Raw genomic sequence first — 20,674 nt, 5'->3', positions numbered from 1 at the left:
AACTGTCCCCAGCATAGTTCAAGCCCTCATACGAGTATAGAAGAAGGGCGGACGCACCTCATATCATTGTCGACCTAATGAATATTCGAATAGTTTTGGTCAGATGGTGTATGTACCTGTATTCAATAGATAAATTTGGGTCACAAGTCTCTCAGATCGCATGGAAAGGGACCATTGTGTGCGGAGAGGGAAATCCTTTCTATTTAGGGGGCTCAACGACTTCTCAGTATCCCCCATTCAACAGTACCGCATTGCCGCACGACTCTTTCTTTCTTTTTACGGTGTAATCAGGAATGGCTGCTTGTCTTCGGTGGTGGCCTAGACAAAAATCTGTAGGTTGTTACAGTGCAGAATCGGGATAACGAGCTTTTGCACCTTCCTTGGCATTCTAATTCCAATAGTGATGTGAAGCTGACTTTTCACGTGTAACATGTTTTGTTTTTGAACGACCATCTTCTCTCCCGCAATTCTGCAATACGACCGCCCTGATGCTGTGTTACTTGCGCCAGGTGACGAAAGCCTGGCATGTCTGTAGTGCTCGAAAGAACAGACCGGTCTTTCAATGATTGAAATACAATGTCCATTGGCGCATGCTCATTACGTGGTCACTACTCTATCCACAGAACGCCGTTTTGAAACATTTTCAGTTTCCCGTGAAAATACAGCTCTTTTACACTGACGCGACAAAAGCCATCGGATACCTCTTAATACCGTGTCGGATCTCCTTTTACCCGGCGTAGTGCAGCAGCTCGACGTGACATCGATTCAACAAGTCGTTGGAAGTCCCCCACAGAAGTATTGAGCCATGCTGTCTCTATAGCCGTCCATAATTGCGAAAGTGTTGCCGGTGCACGATTTTGTGCACGAACTGACCTCTCCATTACGTCTCATAAATGTTCCACGAGCTTCATGTCGGGCGATCTGGGTGGCCAAATCATGCGGTCAAATTGTGCAGAACGTTGTTCAAAGCAGTCTTGAACGATTGTGGTCCTGTGACATGGTGCAGTGTCATCTGTACAAACTCCATCGTTGTTTGGAAACGGAGTGGCCGAGCGGTTCTAGGCGCTACAGTCTGGAGCCGCGCGACCGCTACGGTCGCAGTTTCGAATCCTGCCTCGGGCATGGATGTGTGTGATGCCCTTAGGTAAGTTAGGTTTAAGTAGTTCTAATTTCTAGGGGACTGATGACCTCAGAAGTTAAGTCCCATAGTGTTCAGAGCCATTTGAACCATTTGTTTGGAAACATGGTCATGAATGGCTGCAAATGGTCTTCAAGTAACCGAACACAACCATTTCCAGTCAGTGATCGGTTCAGTTGGACCAGAGGACCCAGTCTATCCATGTAAACATAGCCTACACCATTATGATGCCACCACCAACTTGAGTCCATGGCTTCGTGGGGTCTGCGCCACACTCGAACCCTATCGTCAGCTGTTACCAACTGAAATCTGGAATTCTCTGAACAGGCCACGTTGTTCCAGTCGTCTACGGTCCGATCGATATGGTCACACGAGCCCAGGAGGGGCTCTGCAGGCGATGTCGTGCTCTTATCAAAGACACTCGCATTGGTCGTCTGCTGCTATATATTATTAACGCCAGATTTCACCGCACTGTTCTAACGGATACGTTCGTCGTACGTCTCACATTGATTTATGTGATTATTTCAGGCATCATTGCTTGTCTGTTAGCACCGACAACTCTACGGAAACGCCGCTGCCCTCGGTTGTGAAGTGGAGGCCGTCGGCCACCGCATTGTGTGTGGTGAGATGTAATGCCTGAAATTTGCTATGCTAGATGCACTCTTGACACTGTGACTCTCAGGATACTGAATTCCCTAACGATTTCCAAAATATAATGTCCCATGTGTCCAGCTCCAACCACCATTTCACGTTGAAAGTCTGTTAATTTCCATCATGGAGCTATAATCACCTGGGACACCATTTCACACGAATCACCTGAGTAAAAATGACAGCTCCGCCAATGAGATGCCCTTTTATATTTTTTTTACGAGATTCTACCGCTATCTGTATACGGGCATATTGCTATCCCATGACTTGTCATCCCAGTATAAATTACATTATTGAGTAATATTCTCGAAGCTCTCAGACTAATATTTACTGCATTTTGGTACAAAACCCTGACCTCTAGGCGTGCCACACAATAATTGCGTAATGGCGATAGCTCACTTGTCACGCGCATGTAGCTCTAAACTGTACATGACGTGGGGGCACAACCGACATATGCATAAGGATTGTGCCAAAGACGTCTGTTTTCTGGAGAATTATCTGAGATTAGTATCGAGGCAGGGCCTCAGGCGTTGAGTAACAGCAACGCCGAGATTAGGTGCGGAGGCCGGTGCTGCAAACAAACTTATATGGCTGGGAGCCGGTGGCGGGTGGCAGTGGATGGCAGCGATGAGCGCGCGGAAGATGTCCATCAGGGCTGATTACGCGGCGGTGGCGCTGCAGGACCCCGCGCAGTCGCCGCTGCCGCTGCGGGTCCGCGTCTACCCGCGGCGCTGGCTCATCCTGGCCATCTACATGCTCTTTTCGACGTCCAACCTCTGGCAGTGGATACAGTACGCAATAGTCGGAAACTTGGTGCGCAAGTACTACGACGTCAGCAGCTATGCCGTAGACTGGACGTCTGTCCTCTTCATGCTGGTCTACATACCATTCGTTTACCCAGCGTCGTCCCTGATTAACGAGAAGGTGAGTGCTTTGCATACATCGGCAAGCTTTCGTGATCCTTGTCAATAAAAATAATATCTACTCCCCAGCCTGTATTGTGTAAGTCTCTTCATCTCTGAATAACTACTGTAACATACATTCATTTGGCCTGCTTACTGTATACATGACTAGGTCTCCTTCTACAACTTTTGCACTCTACACTGCCATCTATTACCAAATTCGTTAATCTCTGATGCCTCAGGATGTGTCCTATCAACTGATCCCCCCTTTTAGTCAAGCTGTGCCATAAATTTCTTTCTTCCCGAATTCGATTCTGTACCTCCTTATTAGTTATTCGATCAACACAGCTAATCTTCAACATACCACCTTTAAAAAACCTCTGGTCTTTCCTCGTCTGAACTACTTATCACCCACGATTCACTTCCGCAAAAGACTACGCTCTACACAGATACCTTTAGAAAAGTTTTTCTAACACTTAAATTTATGTTATGGGTTAACAAATTCATCTTTTTCTAAAATGCTTTTTTGTCCATCTGAATTTCATACCCTCTCCACTTCGGCTATCATTAGATATTTTGCTGCTCAAACAGTAAATCTCGTCTACAACTTTTAGTGTCTCATTTCCTAATCTAATTCCTTCAGCATCGCCAAATTCAATTCGACTACACTCCATTACCCTCCATTTACTTTCGTTGATGTTCATTTAATAACATATTTTCAAGACACTATCCATACTGTCCAACTGATCTTCGAAGTTCTTTTGTTTCTGTGACAGAATTGCGACCTCATCGGCAAACCTCGAAGTTTTTATTTCTTCTCCCTGAACTTTAACATCCCTCCCAAATTTCTCCATTGTAACTTTTTACGTTAGTCAGTGTACAGACTGGTTAACATTGTGGTAAGCTACAACCCTGGGTCCCAACCTACGACTGCCCTTCCACGACCTTCAACTCTTACGACTGCATTCTGGTTTCAGTACAAGTTGTGGATAGCTTTCCGTTCCGTGTATTTTTAGCACAACCAGCTCCATAATTTAAAAGAGTGTATTGCAGTCAATAGATGTCTTTAAATATACAAGTGCTATAAACATTGGTTTGCCTTTCACCACACTATCTTCTAAGATAGGTCATAGGGTCAGCGTCGCCTCTCGCGTTCTTGCAGTTGTCTGGAACCCTAAGTGATTTTCCCAGAGGTCAGCTTCTACCAACCATTCTTTTCTTCTGGAAGTAAGTCGTGTCAGTATTCTGCAAAACCATAAATTATTAAACTGACGGCTCAGTAATATTCACACATGTCTGCACCTGACTACTTTGGTATTGTAATTATTGCAATATTCTTGCAGCCTGGGGGTATTACAAATGTCTAATATATCTTGTATACCAGATGGAAAATTTTTGTCATGGCTGACTCTCCCAAGAATTTAAAGAATTCTGAAGGAATTTTGTCTGCGCTATGGGCCTCTTTCGACTAAAGTCTTTCAGTGTTATGTCAAATTATTCTAGCAGTAGTGGCATTGCCCGTGTCTTCTCGGTATCGGCATGTTAATATGTTAGTGGTAGAGGGTGGCTGGACGCTCTTCCTGTCACCACACCTTCCTTCCTTCCTTCCAACCCAGAACGGAATTTGTGTATTCCATCTGTGTGCGTCTAGTGTTGTCCCATGTGAAAGAGCTAGACCGTTTCCGAAATGTTTGCGAATCTTGTAACTGAGGTGAAACGTGAGTAGAATTCCAGTACTCACCTAATCAGATGTGGAAAACCGCCTAAACACCACGTTCAGGCTGGCGGACACAAGAGCACTAGTCGTTAATTTGCCGGGCGTTGTTCCAGCGATGGCAAGTCTCCCCAAATCCCGGAAGCAGAATGCTAGCCCCGCAGCTGTCCAGGACTCAAAGTATCGTATCTCCCTTACAATATGTATTTACTTCCTCTTCCCTTTTTATAATACTGCCTCTAAGTTCATTTATCTTGTATAGAACATCTATATGTTCTTTCCGCTTTTCAGCTTTCCCTTCAGTGCATGGTATTGATATGTCAGCTTGAGCTCTTGATAAGCATATAAGCCGGCCGGAGTGGCCGAGCGGTTCTAGGCGCTTCAGTCTGGAATCTCGCGACCGCTACGACCGCAGGTTCGAATCGTCCCTTGGGCATGGGTGTGTGTGATGTCCTTAGGTTAGTTAGGTTTAAGTAGTTCTAAGTTCTAGGGGACTGATGACCTCAGATGTTAAGTCCCATTGTGCTCAGAGCCATTTGAACCATTTTTGATAAGCATATAGCTGAATCTCTTTTCTCACAAGATCTCTTTAGTTTTGATATTGGCGGCATTTATTTTTCACCTAGTCACGCATACTTTTACAGCCTTGCATTTGTACTCTAGCCAATCCACCTTAGCCATTCCTCAGTTTCTGGCAATCTCGTTTTTTAGACGTCTTTGCTCCCTTCCGCCTGCTTCATTTGCTATACTTTTAAGTTTCGTTCTTTCATCTATTAAATGCAATATCCCATGTGTTAAACAATGATTTCTACTAGGCCTTGTGTTTTTACCTATTTTATTCTCTGCTACCTCCACCATTTGATTTTCCAAAGTTTGAGTTTTGTCTTCTATTGTCTTCCTTTCCTCTATTTCAGTCAACCATCGCGTAATTCTCCTTCTGAAACACTCAATAATCTCTTGTTCCTTCAGTTCATCGATTCACATCTTCTTAATTTCGTACCTTTACACAGGTTACCAGTTTCACTCCGCAGTTCATAAACAATAAATTATTGTAAGGGTTTACATCTGCCCCTGGAAATTTCTTACAGCTTGAAATGTGATTTCGAAGCCTCTGTCTTACCATTACATTATCAGTTTCAATTCTTCCAATGTCTTCAGGTCTCTTTCACGTATAGGTACGTACTTTTCCTTTTATACTCCTCAAAATTTCGATCCTACTGCTGGCATCTTATTGGGAAATTCAAAAGGTTGAATATTGCCGGAAAACAGTTTCCTGTTGTCACGTCACGACAGCGTCCTGTGCTTTTCTGAAAAATGAATTAGTGTGAGACAGTTGTCAGGTTCTCACTGGCAGGTTATCGTTATTCACCCGGTTTTAATTAAGTTCTGGCATCATGTGGAGCGCGGAAGGAAAAATTTCAAAAAAATGGCTCTGAGCACTATGGGACTTAACTTCTGTGGTCATCAGTCCCCTAGAACTTAGAACTACTTAAACCTAACTAACCTAAGGACATCACACACACCCATGCCCGAGGCAGGATTCGAACCTGCGATAGTAGCGGTCTCTCACTCCAGACTGGAGCGCCTAGAACCGCTCGGCCACCCCGACCGGCAAAAAATTTCAATTATTTAGATATTGCAGTCTGAAAAACTTACCCTGCTGTGTGTCTAAATCAGGCGGTATAATACATTCAGAAAAATGAAAATTCTCTACAAACTAATACTTTTTAAAAATTCAAAATTCTAGTCACGCACTAAAAAACACATTAATATATACAATAAAGCATTATAATAAACATATATAAAAAATCGTAATTAGCTAGAAAGAATATGAACTGAAAATAAGTGATGAAACAGAAAACAAAAATGAATGTATTAGATCGCTTCTAGTGTGGATTACTTTGCTGCTCTTCGGTTTACGGCAACGTCAGTATCTCTTCGAGTTTTGCCTGCTCAGAGTGGGACAATAACCTACGCTTACTGACACCAGTTGACGTTATGTAAATTTTATTCCTATATAGATTATTTGTATTCTGTAGTCCTAAAGATAGCGTATGGGTCGGTAATTCTCGAGCATTCCATATGAGTTTCATACGTAAATATATTTGATTCTACTTATCTATCATTAAACCTTTAATACTGTAATTATAAATAACCGTTCAATTATTGGAAGACTCGGCAAAACATCGAACCATCACAACAACAACATACGTTACTATTACTAGTTACTAATGTATTTATATAAAACTAAATTACGATATTACATATTCTACTATAAAGGAACCGCTACACGTCATTAATAACACGGTGTTTTCATGCTACTTGTGAGCATATATTCGCGCATCTGCTGGTCAGGGTTACTTTCACCTGTGTGTCACATAACAGGCGGCGAAAAACTGAGAACAAGTGAGGAGCTGATATTAATTAACTATCTTATTTGCTTTAGGTTACAAACGTACTTCTATACATGTATTACATAAGACACCAGAGGCCACATAGTACACCAAGCATAATTATCTCGCCTTTGTATTTCATTCGTGGATGGTACGTAGGAAGATCTCTGTATGAGGCTGGATTTCTCTAATTCTAACGTTTTGGTCATCGCACGAGTATGTTTCTTAAGTCATTTTGGACCTTAGGTTCTCGGAATTTTGTAAATAAAGCTCTCTGCAATACACTAACTCATGTATCTCTCCCAGTGAAGTTTATTAGTTTAGTGAAACATTCCCACCGGCTAAACAAATTCGTGAAGAATACTGCTGTTTTCCTTTATAGAACATCTGATCAGAAATATCCGGACAACCCTATGCAATGTGGAACTGACGACTGCAGGTGACGAGAGGCGGACCCGCTAGTATAAAAGGAGGCGGGGAATATCGTGTTGTCAGTAGAGAAGCAGTAACCGCAGAAAGGGTCAGTTAGGAGAGCTCAGTGATTTCGAACGTGGATTGGTCATTGGATGCCATCTGAGTAACAAATACATCACGGGCATTTCATCCCTTCCAAAGCTGTCTAAATTCCGAAGTCCGGCTGCTGATAGTCTCCGACCAATGGTGCGGGATGTAACAGAATGAGCAGGGCGACCATTACTTGTTCTCGGATGGCGGGCGCAGATGAGAAGGGGTTACGATGTGCTTGGTACAGAGTATAACGATCCTCCTCTGTTTTGGTCAGACATGGTCGACCGGAGGCCTGAGGACATCTACGCCTGTCCTCATGTTCCCACGCAGTCTAACATCTGCCCACTGTCACATTCGAATGCCCTACAAATCTAGATATTGTACGATTCGATCTGTTAGCCAAATGGAGACTTACAAAGAGGCCACTTTCAAACTCTGTCAGGTGCTGACAAAGCTGTCTCACACTAGTATGCAGCATCTCTGCGTCTTTCACCGTGGTCAGTCGCCATCTGACGCTGTTCAGACCTCTTAAATACCCTGCCAGGCCTGGTAAAAACACTAAACACGTGCAACTCTAATGTACTCTGGTGGTTGTTCTACATGTAACATAGAATTGCAACTCTAATCCTTTGTCCATCAATTATGTGCACCCATGTTTCCAGGGTGCTTAAATTTTTGTCAGACAGGATATATATATATAGGGTGTCCCACTCAAACCTCCCTGATTTCAAAGACCCAGGAAAAAAAATCACAGTAGATCCGACAATGAAAATTGCACCACATTGTAGAGCATCTCAAAGAATTTATTTATTTATCATCAATATACCTCTACATGTGAACCATTTGTAACATGAAGAATATCGAGTCTATATTCAATTTCTTGCCAAGTTCTTTGTAACATTTCCTCTGTTATTGTTGCAATTGCATTAGTGATACGATGTCCCAACGTAGGAATATCGTCCACTTTGGTCGCATACACACGGTCCTTCACGAATCCCTACATGAAGAAATCAAGCGCCGTAATGTCGGGTGAATGTTGTGGCCAGACAATGGGTCCTCCGCATCCGATTCAACGACTCGGAAATTTCCTATCCAGGAACTTGCGAACAGCCATTGACCTTGCAGCGGAACTCCATCTTGTTGAAAAACGATGTTGGGTTGCAAGTCTTGTATCTGAGGGTACACAAGCTGCTCCAACATGTCCAGATGCACTTGGACAGTAATCGGCGATTTTGTTTCTGAGAATCACACTACTGCTTGTGCGCGCTGCTGTGGAGTCGCCATTTTCACTTCATGCGACCATGCAGTACTCTGGTGATTCATCCCCTGATTTAAGACAAAAGTTTATCTAGCAAAATCAGATTGGGATAATTTTGAAAACACATGTTAAAACGAGTAGCGGGCAACACTGCCACATCGTGGAGCGCATTGGAATGTACAGAGGAACGCTTAATACTCTGCACAGCCGAATTAGCAGTTGTAGCTCACTGCGGAAACTCCTAGGACCTCAAATCCGCATCCACCATGGAACTATGGTCCGAATCCTCTCAGGTTCCTTTTTTTTTAATTTTTAGACCTCCGTTCCCTAGTTCTCGTCGTTTATAAGAGGGACATCATATCGTCACATGACATTTTTCAACCTCTACAACAGCCATTGTTGGTCGGAACACGACCCACATGTCGCCCGTGAACGAGGCTTTCAGACACGATTTGGCATAAATATTTGGGCTGGAATCGTGATAGGAGTGAGTTTGGGCCCTTACCTACAGACGGACAAGTTGAACGCGCCCCTGTATCGTACGTTTCTTCGCAATGCTTTGTCTGAAGTATTAGAAAACGTTACACTTGGTGTTCGGCAGCAGCTATGGTTTCAGCATGATGGTGCACCGCCATACTTTGAAATGAATTTGGGTAACTATTTAAATGAACCGTCTCCAGGGAAATGGATTAGTCTCCGAACTTTAATCGATTAGATTTTTATTTGTGGGGACATTTAAAGGAATAAGTTTATAGTACTCCACCAATGGATGTGCACGACCTAATAGTTCGTGTGCATGCCGCTTCGATAATGGTCGGTGCAGGTGTGTTGCGTAGGATCCAGCCAAGCGTGATACAGTGAGTGGCGAAGTATGAGAAATGCAAGGTCGTCGCTTGAACATCTTCTCTGAAGTGAACGTTGCTCGTGCGGGTACATTCTGCTCTGCGAAGACAAGCCTGGACGTTAAAACGCACGGAATGAAATTATTGTGCGTAACATAATGCGAAATCAGGTGTAGCCTATCTATTGTGTTTCTTGTACCTCATTGTCACAGACGATGCTACTGTATCCACTGTTATTTTCTATTGGCTTTATTTGTGTCATGAACGAAGCAAAGTGGTTTGTAAGAAGTTCATGCTATTTATTAATATTTAAATAAAGTTAATAGTAACCGAAAGAAATACACAGGATACCACACTGTGGATGTGTAAACTGGATACAGTTTGATGCTTTAAATGAAAAAAAAAAGTTTGGCGCGAACGAGACTATTGTATTGTATTGTATGTTAACCGGGGACCTAGAAACGACGGAAAGGCTCCGTCCCCGCCGCAGCCGCAGTGGTCCACAACCCCACGACGACTACCTCAGTCCACTTCACCCCTCAGCCGCCCCACACCGAACCCAGGGTTATTGTGCGGTTCGGCCCCCGGTGGACCCCCTAGGGAACGTCTCACACCAGACGAGCGTAACCCCTATGTTTGCATGGTAGAGTAATGGTGGTGTGCGCGTACGTGGAGAATTTGTCTGCGCAGCAATCGCCGACATAGTGTAACTGAGGCGGAATAACGGGAACCAGCCCGCATTCACCGAGGCAGATGGAAAACCACCCAAAAACCATCCACAGAGTGGCCGGTTCACCGGACCTCGACACAAATCCGCCGGGGGATTCGTGCCGGGGACCAGGCGCTCCTTCCCGCCCGGAAAGCCGTGCGTTAGACGGGATGAGGAATCGCAAACCGACCGCCGAGTGCGACATTTTTTCTTCACTCTTTATATATACAGGGTGTTTTAACTTGAGACAACCAAATATCTCGAAAACAACGCATCGTGCCAAAAATGTTAATAACAGTAAAGAGGAAATCTTTCTGTGCTACAACTGGCCACCTCTTATCAATTCCTTCTGCGTGGGCGGGGCCAACTTCGCATTTTCAATGTGAAAACCCCATTTTTATTGTATTCTACACCAAAAAATAGTGTCACTTCAGCGACGTTTTACGTTACTACAATAGTTGTGGCTTGTATTCCGCCGGTAGCAGCCAGCGCGAGAGTTACGGCGGTTGGATGGAAACACACCGAAATCAGTCACCCTCATGAGGGGGTTCGAGGGCGATCACCGAAATCAAGCGGTCCGATGGTCTAGAGACTCACGACAACCAACCCCGTAGGGAAGAGAAAACTACGGTGGTAGCATATTTGTCAAAAATGTCTGTGTGTAGCCTTATTATTTGTAATGTACAATCCCATTTGCAACACTCGAGTAACGCTTGAACATCAGTATCAACCGTCAGAACGCAAAGGTTTACGTTTACATCGTAAACTGAAATGGAGAATTAAATGCGTCGATTCTTAAGTTTTAAAACAGGCACACTTGATATTTGTCGATAATAGCGCCAGCTATCACAAATGGGGAACAACGGTTTGAGTAAACCGTACGTATACTTCTGGCAGAATCCGAATATGCAATAGAATGGGCGGTTCCTATTTGAAATACAAAGTTGACCCCGACAACGCAGGAGAGGTGGCCAGTTGTAGCGCAGACGGATGTCCCCTTTACTAATATTAAATTTCCACCTCGAACATTTTTTTTCATAAGATGCGTTTTTTCGAGATATTTAGTCATCTCAAGTTAAAATAAACACCCTATATACGACAAAAATTTCGCCATTTATTATAACATACTGTATTATTCATGTTACAGCTTACATTTTGGTCTACTCCTGTATACACTCGAGGCATATTTCTCATGTGTTTAGGTATAATTTGAAATTGCCTTGTAATCAGGGTTTGAAACTTAGGATTTATTGTGCTAATGGAATATCTTCCCGGGAATAATTCATCATTGTAGCGTGTCGCAGATAGCTGGTACTTCGCTGGTGGCTGAAAGCCAGAAAGTCAGAAGCTTTTAGCCGTCTCCTCTGTTGAAATTTCATCCTTTTTTAGAGAATTCTACACTTTACGTATGTGAATGTCTCTTCCTTAATCGGCATGTTCAAGGCACAATTCTCACTAAAAGGAGCAACTTCTTACGTTCAGCTGTTCTCCTACTGTCAAACTGCGATATTCTAATAGTTTCAATGCCATGTCTGATTAAGAATCAGAATTTTGGAAACATGTAGCGAGTGAAGCACTGAAGTAGCTAAGGTACTCTTTCCGCATTTGAGAGGCCTGGGATTCACTTCCTCGTCCTAGCCAACCAGATGTAGACTTTTCTGACCCCCTAAATCGCTTAATTCAAATGAAATGACTTTTTTTTGTCAAAGGGGCGGCCGATTTCCTCTCCCTTCTGTGTATACTCAGAAACAGTGCTCCATCTGCAATGCCTTACTCTTTTCTTCAAGAGAAGTGACTGCAGATCCCCTTGCCATGCTACAAACAACTCCATTTCATGACTCTGTGTACGTGACGTGGCTGTACGATCCTGCACTGCTCAGTAAACAATATGTACTATCTGATTAAAATTATCCGAACACCCTCATGAAATGCGGAATTAACCACTACAGGTCACGAGAGGCGGACCCGCCAGTATAAAAAAAGGCGGTGAGTACTTTGTTGTTAGTAGAGTAGTAACAACAGAATGAATCGGACGCGACATCTCAGTGACTCCGAACGCGAACTACTTCCTGGATGCCACCTGATTAACAAGTGAATAACATACATTGCCACCTATTTTTTTCTGTTTACTTCTTGTGCAGAATCAGTATTTTTTCCGCTGGCTTCGTGCAGTTTCTGCTTGATAAGTAACTTATTAATGGTTTGTCTAGAAATGTGCCTCTGTGGCTCAGTGGCTTAAATTCCAGACTACTAACCCACAACTTTAGGATTCGATCCTGATTGATACTATTATTTCCTCAGATACTTAACTCTGAGTAAGCTTGCCATTATATGGAATAATTTTTCGACCCGACATGCGTCTATGCAATTACATAGAGCTTTGAGACTCAAAAATTTCTGAAGAGACACTGGGTTCGAGTGCATCAAAGAGAGCCGGCCGTGGTGGCCGAGCGGTTCTAGGCGCTTCAGTCCGAAACCGTGCGACTGCTACGGTCGCAAGTTCGAATCCTGCCTCGGGCGTGGATGTGTGTGATGTCCTTAGGTTAGTTAGGTTTAAGTAGTTCTAAGTTCTAGGGGACTGATGACCTCAGCTGTTAAGTCCCATAGTGCTCAGAGCCATTTGAAGATCAAACAGTTCATACTATTGCAGCACACTTGCAACTTTTGTACAGTGAAAGTGTCAAGAGACGACTGGAAGACGATTCTCGCCTCTCTACACCAGCAGCAATTATTGCAGCAATATCTTACCCAAGATTTGAAAACAAGTACAGTAGTTCACCTGTATTGCTGTCCATGACCAAGGGAGGCTTGCAACAACATACACTTCAGAGATATACACTGTAGCACCAAAGAAACTGGTATCGTTATGGGTATTCAAACACAGAGATATGTAAACAGGCAGAATATGGCGCTACGGTAGGTAACGCCTATATAAGACAAGTGTCTGGCGCAGTTGTTAGATCGGTTATTGCTGCTACAATGGCTGGTTATCAAGATTTAAGTGAGTTTGAACGTGGTGTTATAGTCGGCGCATGAGCGATGGGATACAGCATCTCCGAGATAGCGATGAAGCTGGGATTTTCACGTAGGACCACTTCACGAATGTACCGTGAATATCAGGAATCTGGTAAAACATCAAATCTCCGACATCGCTGGGGCCGGTAAAAGATCCTGCATGAACGGGACCAACGACGACGGAACAAAATCGTTCAAGGTGGCAGAAGTGCAATCCTGCCGCAAATTGCTGCAGATGTCAATGCTTGGCCATCAACAAGTGTCAGCGTGCAAATTATTCAACGAAACATCATCGATATGGGCTTTCGGAGCCGATCGCCCACTCGTGTACCCTTGATGACTGCACGTCACAACGCTTTACGCCTCGCGTGGGCACGTCAGCAGCGATATTGGACTGTTGATGACTGGAAACATGTTGTCAGGTCGGACGAATCTCGTTTCAAATTGTTCAAAAATGGTTCAAATGGCTCAGAGCACTATGTGACTTAACTTCTGAGGTCATCAGTCCCCTAGAACTTAGAACTACTTAAACCTAACTAACCTATGGACATCACACACATCCATGCCCGAGGCAGGATTCGAACCTGCGACCGTAGCGGTCACGCGGTTCCAGGCTGTAGCGTCTAGAACCGCTCGGTCACTCCGTCCGGCGTTTCAAATTGTATCGAGAGGAACGAAGTGTACGGGCATGGAGACAACCTCATGACTCGATGGAACATGCATGTCAACAGGGGACTGTTCAAACTGGTGGAGGCTCTATAATGGTGTGTAGCGTGTGCAGTTAGAGTGATATGGGACCTCTGATACGCCTAGATACGACTCTGACAGGTGACACGTAAGTAAGGATCCTGTCTGATCATCTCCATCCATTCATGTCCATTGTGAATTCCGACGGACTTGGGCAATTCCAGCAGGACAGTGCGACATCCCACACGTCCAGAACTGCTACAGAGTAGCTCCAGGAATATTCTTCTGAGTTTAAACACTTCCGCTGGCCACCAAACTCCCCGGACATGAACATATCTGGGATGTCTTGCAACGTGCTGTTCAGAAGAGATCTCCACCGCCTTGTACTCTTAGGGATTTGTGGACGGCCCTGGAGGATTCATAGTGCTAATTCCCTCCAGCACTACTTCAGACATTAGTCGACTCCACGCTACGTCGTGTCACGGCACTTCTGCGTGCTCGCGGGGTCCATTCACGATAGTAGGCAGATGTACTAGTTTCTTTGATTCTTCAGTGTAACAACCAAAGAAATGTCAAAGAAATTGGGTCACGAGATCCAAATGATATTAATGCGTAAAAAGAAGATTTTATTTGGAATGTGATTTGACAAATGAAGTTAGAGTAAAACCACAACGAATTATTGGCCAAAAGCTACAGTGGAACTGACGATTTCTCAATTTCTGCTGAATTAGATTGTGAGTTGGAAGTCATATATCGTTATATTAGAACAAATAGGCCCTCAGTCACAAATATTAAGTCAAAATTGACCAGGTTTCGACGCTACTATGAGCCTCGTCTTCAGAATTAGACTAACTGTTCTAAAACGTATTAAGTATATAATACATTAATAAAATTAAAGTTTGTACTGACTGGAAAAAGATGCAGTATTTACAAGTCACATATTAAAGAAAATCTAAGCCGGAAAGGCGACGTCATGAATAGTCGTAAGTAAGATGGCGAGCCGCTAAGGCTTGCTCGTACTTTAGTGAACAAGGGTTGCAACAAGACTGAGGCGCCCACGTTAGAAAGTGTGGGCAAGTAAACATGGTGTTGCTACGAGCGCCGTCTAGTAGCCGCAGAAACAATTAGGCTACTGTACATTCAAAATTAGACACATGAAATTGTGATGCAGCTGATTCAGGCATAACATAAGCACTAATAACAATAGGTTGAAGTTACATATTTGTCTGCTTTAAACCGAGATACATTTTGTAACGTAAAAAAACGTTGGATAAGACATACAAGAAAACAGCAAAGATGTAACAGGAAAACAACATTTCGGTAAATTGCATGAGGAAATCTGAATCAAAGATCAAGCAATGGCTTTATACTGTCGAAAAAGTTTTTATTTCGCAGCTGCAGCTGTTCGTTGAGAATTAGGCCATCATGACGAGAGAGATGTTTGAAAATCTCCAATTCCTCTAAAACATCTAACCGACGCCCCTTCTTTTCGGTATGCAGAATATTGTTATCGCCTATGGCTTTAGGCACGTGTCCAGTAATTAAGAGATGATCGGCAAAGGATGAATTTAGGGGACTGGTGCCGTTCTTTCTCAAAAGATGTTCTTTATATCTGATGGTGAAAGCACGTCCAGTTTGCCCTATATAATAGGAAGAGCAGGTATCGCAGATGATCTTATAAACGCCAGAACTTTCTGTAGGGGAGCGAATGGATTTCAAATTATGAATGAAGTTTCTCTTTAGATTATTATTAGTAGAGAAGGCAACATTGCAGTTGTATTTGTTGCGAAGCATGCGCTGAATCTGATAGGAAATGGGTCCTATGAAAGGAATAGAAAAACGTTTTTTTGGGTTAATTTCAGTGCATGAGGTGTTGAGCGTGGTAGTTCTTGCAGTTTTCTTTTTTAGGATATCGTCCACTATGTTAGGCGTATATTCATTATTGACTGCTATGGTTTTTTTAATATGTGACTTGTAAGTACTGCATCTTTTTCCAGTCAGTACAAACTTTAATTTTATTAATGTATTATATACTTAATATGTTTTAGAACAGTTAGTCTAATTCTGAAGACGACGCTCATAGTAGCGTCGAAACCTGGTCAATTTTGATTTAATATCTGTGACCGAGGGCTTATTTGTTCTAATATAAGTCTGACACAGTCACTGAACCTTAGCAGCTATGTTCAAAGTTTATATATATATATATATATATATATCGTTATCATAATTACAGACGAATACAGGAGTGTATTACATGTACAGAACGTATTTCCTTCAGTGTCCCAACGGGAAATCTCTGAAAATCAAATAAAGTTTCTGATGAGATGTTTGATAAAAATAGATGTTATAAAAATTAATTTAAAAGAGACAAAAACTACATTCCGTTAATAAATGACAAAAAATTGGAGCAATAAATGGCATTGGATTTCATATTTATGTATTATTCTTGACACTCTTTAGTCACAGATGACGAATAAGTGTTTTCATTCGTGTAAGTTAATAATGTTTCGAATAATATTTGTTATTAGCGAATAATAAATAATAATTTATTTGTATGCGTTATTCGTTATTCACATAAATTTCACGCAAGTCTAGTAGTAAAAGAAGGGCATCGCACTTGCGCACACTGCAAATTCGCAGCCCATGTGGAACTTAGCGCAGCCGCGTGAAATCCACGTGTCTGCGAACAAGCCTCAACCAGCTGTGATAGCCGCGTGGATGGCAGGGTGTACATCCGTCCAGGAGGGTAAAATTAGCATCGGTAATCTTTGGCAATTTTCCGTATCGTTCGAGAAGCGTATTCGCGCTCTCACTTGCACAATGCAGACGCGTGCGGGCAACGCGGATTGGCCATCCGTGTGCAGGGCTCTAATCCAAATATGCAGTACACTTTATGACCGTTTGATGTTTGTTGTATACTGCCTTCATGGTGTTGCAGTTTTAATAACCAATGGCTGTGTAGTAAATGTCGATGCTTCAAACGACTGTCAGTTGGTATCTAGCGTTTCTGTTTGCGAGGGCATCGTTTGTCCTGATTTAGATGGCTTCCTTTATTATGCTGTCCCGAAATCCTTTGGACCCGCACAACACTCTTGTCAGTTCCAATACTAATATATGAATTGCTTCCCAGCTGTGTTCAGCGGGATCCGATTTTTCTTTCTGTCCGAGATGTGTCTGGATTCAAATACGTCTTACTTTGAATGTGATCTCCTTTAGTTGGCCATATTTATTGAGTGCCCAAATTTACAGCATCAGTCTCTTTCATTTTGTGTCAGTCCTTACTTACGATGTTTTTTGGTGGACCGCATGAAAATGTTTTTAGTAAACTGCTGGTCCACTGCACTGAGCTGATCGCTTTTGATGAAACTGATAGCAACGAAAGGATACAGTTCAGGGTGGGAAAACATCCGTATAAATACAAGTACGTCACGATAAATAGTTCCATGAGCAGTCTCCTACCTTAGGTTTCATCGTAGTACGTAAATGTCCCAAAATTTAAAAGCTCCATAAAAGCAACAGATCTTCTGGAAGAGTCTAATTATTTGACTAAAAGCTACAGTTTCCTCATTCCGATAAAACCCTTAACGACTAATTCACAAGAGCACAGTGTTATGAGTCACACGTCTTTTACAGCTGTATTGTTTCAAGACAAAAGTTACCTTGTCATTAGGTATCACACCAGCTATCTTTATTTACGTGCTGAGTTTAGCAACGAAATTATTCATCGGGTATATCTTTCTGCAAACCGTAAAAAGTGATCTTTCATACAGGATGAGCTTTGAATAAGGAAAAATATTTCGTGCATTGTGTCACACACTGAGCCATAAAAATAAAATAGTTTTTACAGTGTCCCCATTTTAAAGCGCATTGTAGTTGTGTATGTCAGTCGTTTCCGTTCGTAGCTGAAACTTCACGTGCAACGGGAATGTGAAGTCTGTCACTGTCAGAAACATGTGGTTCGGAAGCTCTTACGGAATTTTTCGTGAGTTTTCCCAGCATCTTATAGCACTGGCTGATAAAAATCAGGACTTTGATGTGTGGTGTGATATATCCGTGGTTCGATTCTTCGTATCCTTATTAGTTATTCGATCTACCCCTCTAATCTGTAGCATTCTTCTGTAGCACCAAATTTCAAAATCTTCTATTATCTTCACGTTAGTATGGTTTACCACCCATGTTTCATTTCAATATAAACCTACACTTTCTATCGGTTAAACTTACTCATGAAGTTAATAATTTTTTTAAGAAATTCTTTTCTTGATATTGTCACTTTACATTTTGTATTTTCTCTATTTCAGCCATGTCGTTTATTTTGTTCGGCTGTATACATTACTGGTGTTTTACTTTTGTTGATATTCATCTTACGACGTCTTTTCAAGAGACTATTGATTCCGTTCAACTGCTCTTCCAAGTCCTTTTCCATCTCTGACAGAATTGAAGTGTCATCGTCAAATCTCAAAGTTTTAATTTTTTTCTCGGTGTACTCTACTCGTAATCCCCTTTCTAAATTTCTCTTTGGGTTTCTCCACTGCTTCTTCAGTGTACAGATTGAATAACATCGGGGATAGACTACAACCCTGTCTCACTTCCTTCTCAACTGCTGTTACTCTTTCAAGACAGTCGACTCTTATAACAGCGGTCTGGTTTCTGTACAAAATGTAGATAATATTTCACTTCCTGCATTTTATCCCTGATACAAGGAGAATTTCGGTGAGTTTATATGTTTGCCTTTCTTCAGTGTATGATCTAAGATAACTCGTAGGGTCAGTATTGTCTCGAGTGTTCCTGAATTTCTCCGGAACCGACATTGATTTTCCAGAGGTACGCTTCTAACAGTTTTTCCATTCTTCTGCGAGTAATTCGTGTCAGCATTTTGCAACAATGACTTAGTAAACTGATTGTGTGGTAATATTCACAACTGTCTGTATTCGCCTTTGCATGCTTCATTTGCTGTACTGTTATATTTTCTCCTTTCGTCAATTCGATACCTCTTGTGTTTGCAAGGACTCTTACTTTGCCTTGTCTTTTTGCCTCTTTGGTCTTCTACTATCTTTACTACTTCATCTCTCAAAACTATCAGTCCGTATTCTATTTTTCTCAGAAAATCGTTACCTAATGCCGCTTCCAAAACTCTGAACAACTACTGGTTATATGGTTTCATTCAGAACCCATCTACTTAACTTCCTACATTTCTTCAGTTTTAATTCGTAGTTCATAACCAGCAACTTATGGTCAGAGTCCACATCTGCCCCTGCAAAGATTTTGCAGTTTAAAATCTGGTTTCGAAAATCTTGTGATATCGTTGTATAATGTATCTGAAATATTCTATTGTCTCCAGGTTTCTTCCACATGTGCAATCTTTTTTCATGGTTGTTAAAGCAAGACTTATCAATTCTTAAATTATGCTCTGGTCAAAATTCTCCAAAGCGGCTTCTCCTTTTATTCCTTTCCTCGTACACTTGTCCTGCTTCTATTTTTACTCTTCTTCCTTTTCCTACTACTCAATACAACTTCTGGATCACAAATTTTCGACTCTCTTAGCGACGTGAATCATTTCATTCTCTAACCTACTTACCCGATAACGGGATCTAACGTTATCCACACTCCCATCTGCTGAACGTCAGTTTTGTTTCTCCTGATGAGAATATACTCTTGAAGTTGTTACCCGGAGGTCCGATTGGAGGGTAATTTTCACTTCGGAATATTTTATCCAACAGAATACCGTCATCATTAAACCATACAGTAGAAATACATCTTCTCAGTAAACATAACGATTTTAGCTTTCTCTTGCTTTCAGTCACTCGCAGAACGAGCATAGCAAATGGCTCTGAGCACTATGGGACTTAACATCTGAGGTCATCAGTCCCCTAGAAATTAGAACTACTTAAACCTAACTAACTTAAGGACATCACACCACCCATGCGACCGGAGCAGTCGCGCGGTTCCGGACTGTTGCGCCTCGGCCACCGCGGCTGGCATAACAAGGCCATGTTGGCTAATGTGACAAGTCATTCAGGCTGCTACCCCTAGCACTACTGTGAGGACCGAATCTCTCTTTTGGAACCTCATGATATTATGACCTCTTCACAAAAACCCTTCCTATGTCGTGGCACTTCCGGTACGGCTATCTGTCTCATTGAGGTACACAAGCCATCTCACCTCGGGTAGGTCCATAGTTTGCGGGGGATCATATATATTACATCTCTGCAGTAAACAAATGTGACTCCCAGAGCAGATTATTGATGACAGTTTTAGAAATGTAGTTGTTGACCGATGAAATGGGCTGACGTTGTATGATTGTCAGTATTTCACTTTACCTATTTTTATTTGTGACCTCACTGGTAAGAGAAATTGACGCCTACTTGATTTGTTTTCACTAATGTTTGCCCTCTCCCGGCGTAGTCTAGTTCACTTCTCCTAAGTAGAAATGGTGGTCGAAAACCTCCCTCCCTCCTCATATAGCGAATTACGTCTGGACGATCATGGTATTGTGACCTGATACAGGATCTTTTTCAATTTCCTCTCGTTACTAATTTGCTGTTTGGACACTTACATAGGCATGTCATTACTTCTGTCTATTAGGGTTCGCGGCTGGGATGTCCTGGGTTTGTGTCTCAACACTGACGTTTTTTCATTGTTCACTAATTTTTGCTATTCTCTGTAATTTACACGATTTCAGTACTTACACGAGCGTCTTGTCATTTCCACCTATTGGGATTACGTCCCAGTTTCCCTGTTTGATCCCAGCGATAGTCACATTATCGCAAATTTTGCTATTTTAATTACACAAGGTTCTCATTATTTCTACATAGCACTATTGTGTACCAAATCTCGAGATCCACCCCACAGAGACGGTATTTT

The 20,674-nt window shown here is 42.3% G+C and overlaps 1 protein-coding gene across 1 annotated transcript in view; it reads left to right on the top strand.

Annotated features, from left to right (window-relative positions):
* The first annotated feature begins 2,413 nt into the window (after positions 1 to 2,413).
* Positions 2,414 to 20,674, top strand: part of LOC126184242 (uncharacterized MFS-type transporter C09D4.1-like) — a 181,936-nt gene continuing 163,675 nt past the window's right edge. The window contains exon 1 of the mRNA XM_049926612.1: positions 2,414 to 2,710. Coding sequence (XP_049782569.1) covers positions 2,414 to 2,710 — 297 coding nt within the window. The remainder of the gene's footprint in view (positions 2,711 to 20,674) is intronic.

Source organism: Schistocerca cancellata, chromosome 4 (assembly GCF_023864275.1).
Source record: "Schistocerca cancellata isolate TAMUIC-IGC-003103 chromosome 4, iqSchCanc2.1, whole genome shotgun sequence".
Taxonomy (NCBI): Eukaryota; Metazoa; Arthropoda; class Insecta; order Orthoptera; family Acrididae; genus Schistocerca; species Schistocerca cancellata.
Note: the sequence above shows the minus strand (reverse complement) of the source record. Positions and strands in the feature narration are given on the sequence as shown.